Source organism: Capsella rubella, unplaced genomic scaffold, assembly GCF_000375325.1.
Source record: "Capsella rubella cultivar Monte Gargano unplaced genomic scaffold, Caprub1_0 scaffold_2, whole genome shotgun sequence".
Lineage (NCBI taxonomy): Eukaryota > Viridiplantae > Streptophyta > Magnoliopsida > Brassicales > Brassicaceae > Capsella > Capsella rubella.
In genome coordinates, this window is record NW_006238922.1 from 7,001,311 (window position 1) to 7,002,254 (window position 944).

Here is a 944-nt window from a genome sequence, read left to right on the forward strand (position 1 = left end):
CTTACTCAACTTCTACTCCTCTCTCTCTCTCTCTCTCTCTCTCTCTCTCTCTCTCTCTCTCTCTCTCTCTCTCTATCTCTCTCTCTCCCCCCTTCATCTCCCTCTCTATCTTTCTATCTCTCTCCCTCTCTCTATCTCTCCACAAATGGGGTTTGTTTGATATATGCAGATTCAGAATTTCACTTTCGAACCTCAATTGCCTATATGGGAGAGTCATCATAAGGATCTGATTCAGAATGACTCGAAAAAGAACTACGTATTGAAGTTTCTTAAGAAAGTCAAGATCGTTGGCTATAAAGGTCACTCACATGAGCTTGATATAGTAGAGTTCTTTGCCAAGAATGCACCATCTCTAGTGAAATTGAAGTTGGTGATGCCTAAAAAAGCCAAATGCATTGCTCGCGCACCAGATTCTACAAGAATAATTGACATCAAAAAGATATTCCCAGCGATTAAGGTTACCGAAATTTAAAATCAAGTCATGTCCAACCATGCCTAGCTATCATAGCTCTTTTGATATGTTTAAAAATTTCGAACTATGCTATGTACTGTTTTTTTCTTCTTATGCTCTTTTCTCTAGCTAATTTAAACTATCTTAGTTTCTCTATATATTGTTGATCTAATATTTAAGATTTGAAATTATTTGGGATTCTTGGTATTATTGCCTTTAGACTAATATGCTAACATATGTCTATACATTACTCATGCACTAAAAGGAGTTCAATACTATCTGTAGTAGCGTCATTTATGAAGTGTCAGAACTACGGTTGACAATAATCTATCTATATAATAAACTAAAAATCGTGTATACATTGTTTTAATGAATCTATTTATAATAGTATGCTATTTGCTTACGTTAATTTATAAGAGACCATCATAGCTAAAAAAACGTAATAAATAATTTTGACCAAATTACTATATATATATATATATAAATTTCATTA

General features: G+C 33.1%; 1 protein-coding gene across 1 annotated transcript in view; it reads left to right on the forward strand.

Moving 5' to 3' along the window:
* The window catches only part of LOC17895706 (FBD-associated F-box protein At1g61320), a 3,796-nt gene extending 3,227 nt beyond the window's left edge, over nucleotides 1-569 (forward strand). The window contains exon 3 of the mRNA XM_006300573.2: nucleotides 170-569. Within this exon, the coding sequence (XP_006300635.2) occupies nucleotides 170-472 (303 nt within the window). The 3' untranslated portion in view covers nucleotides 473-569. The remainder of the gene's footprint in view (nucleotides 1-169) is intronic.
* The last annotated feature ends 375 nt before the right edge of the window (nucleotides 570-944 follow it).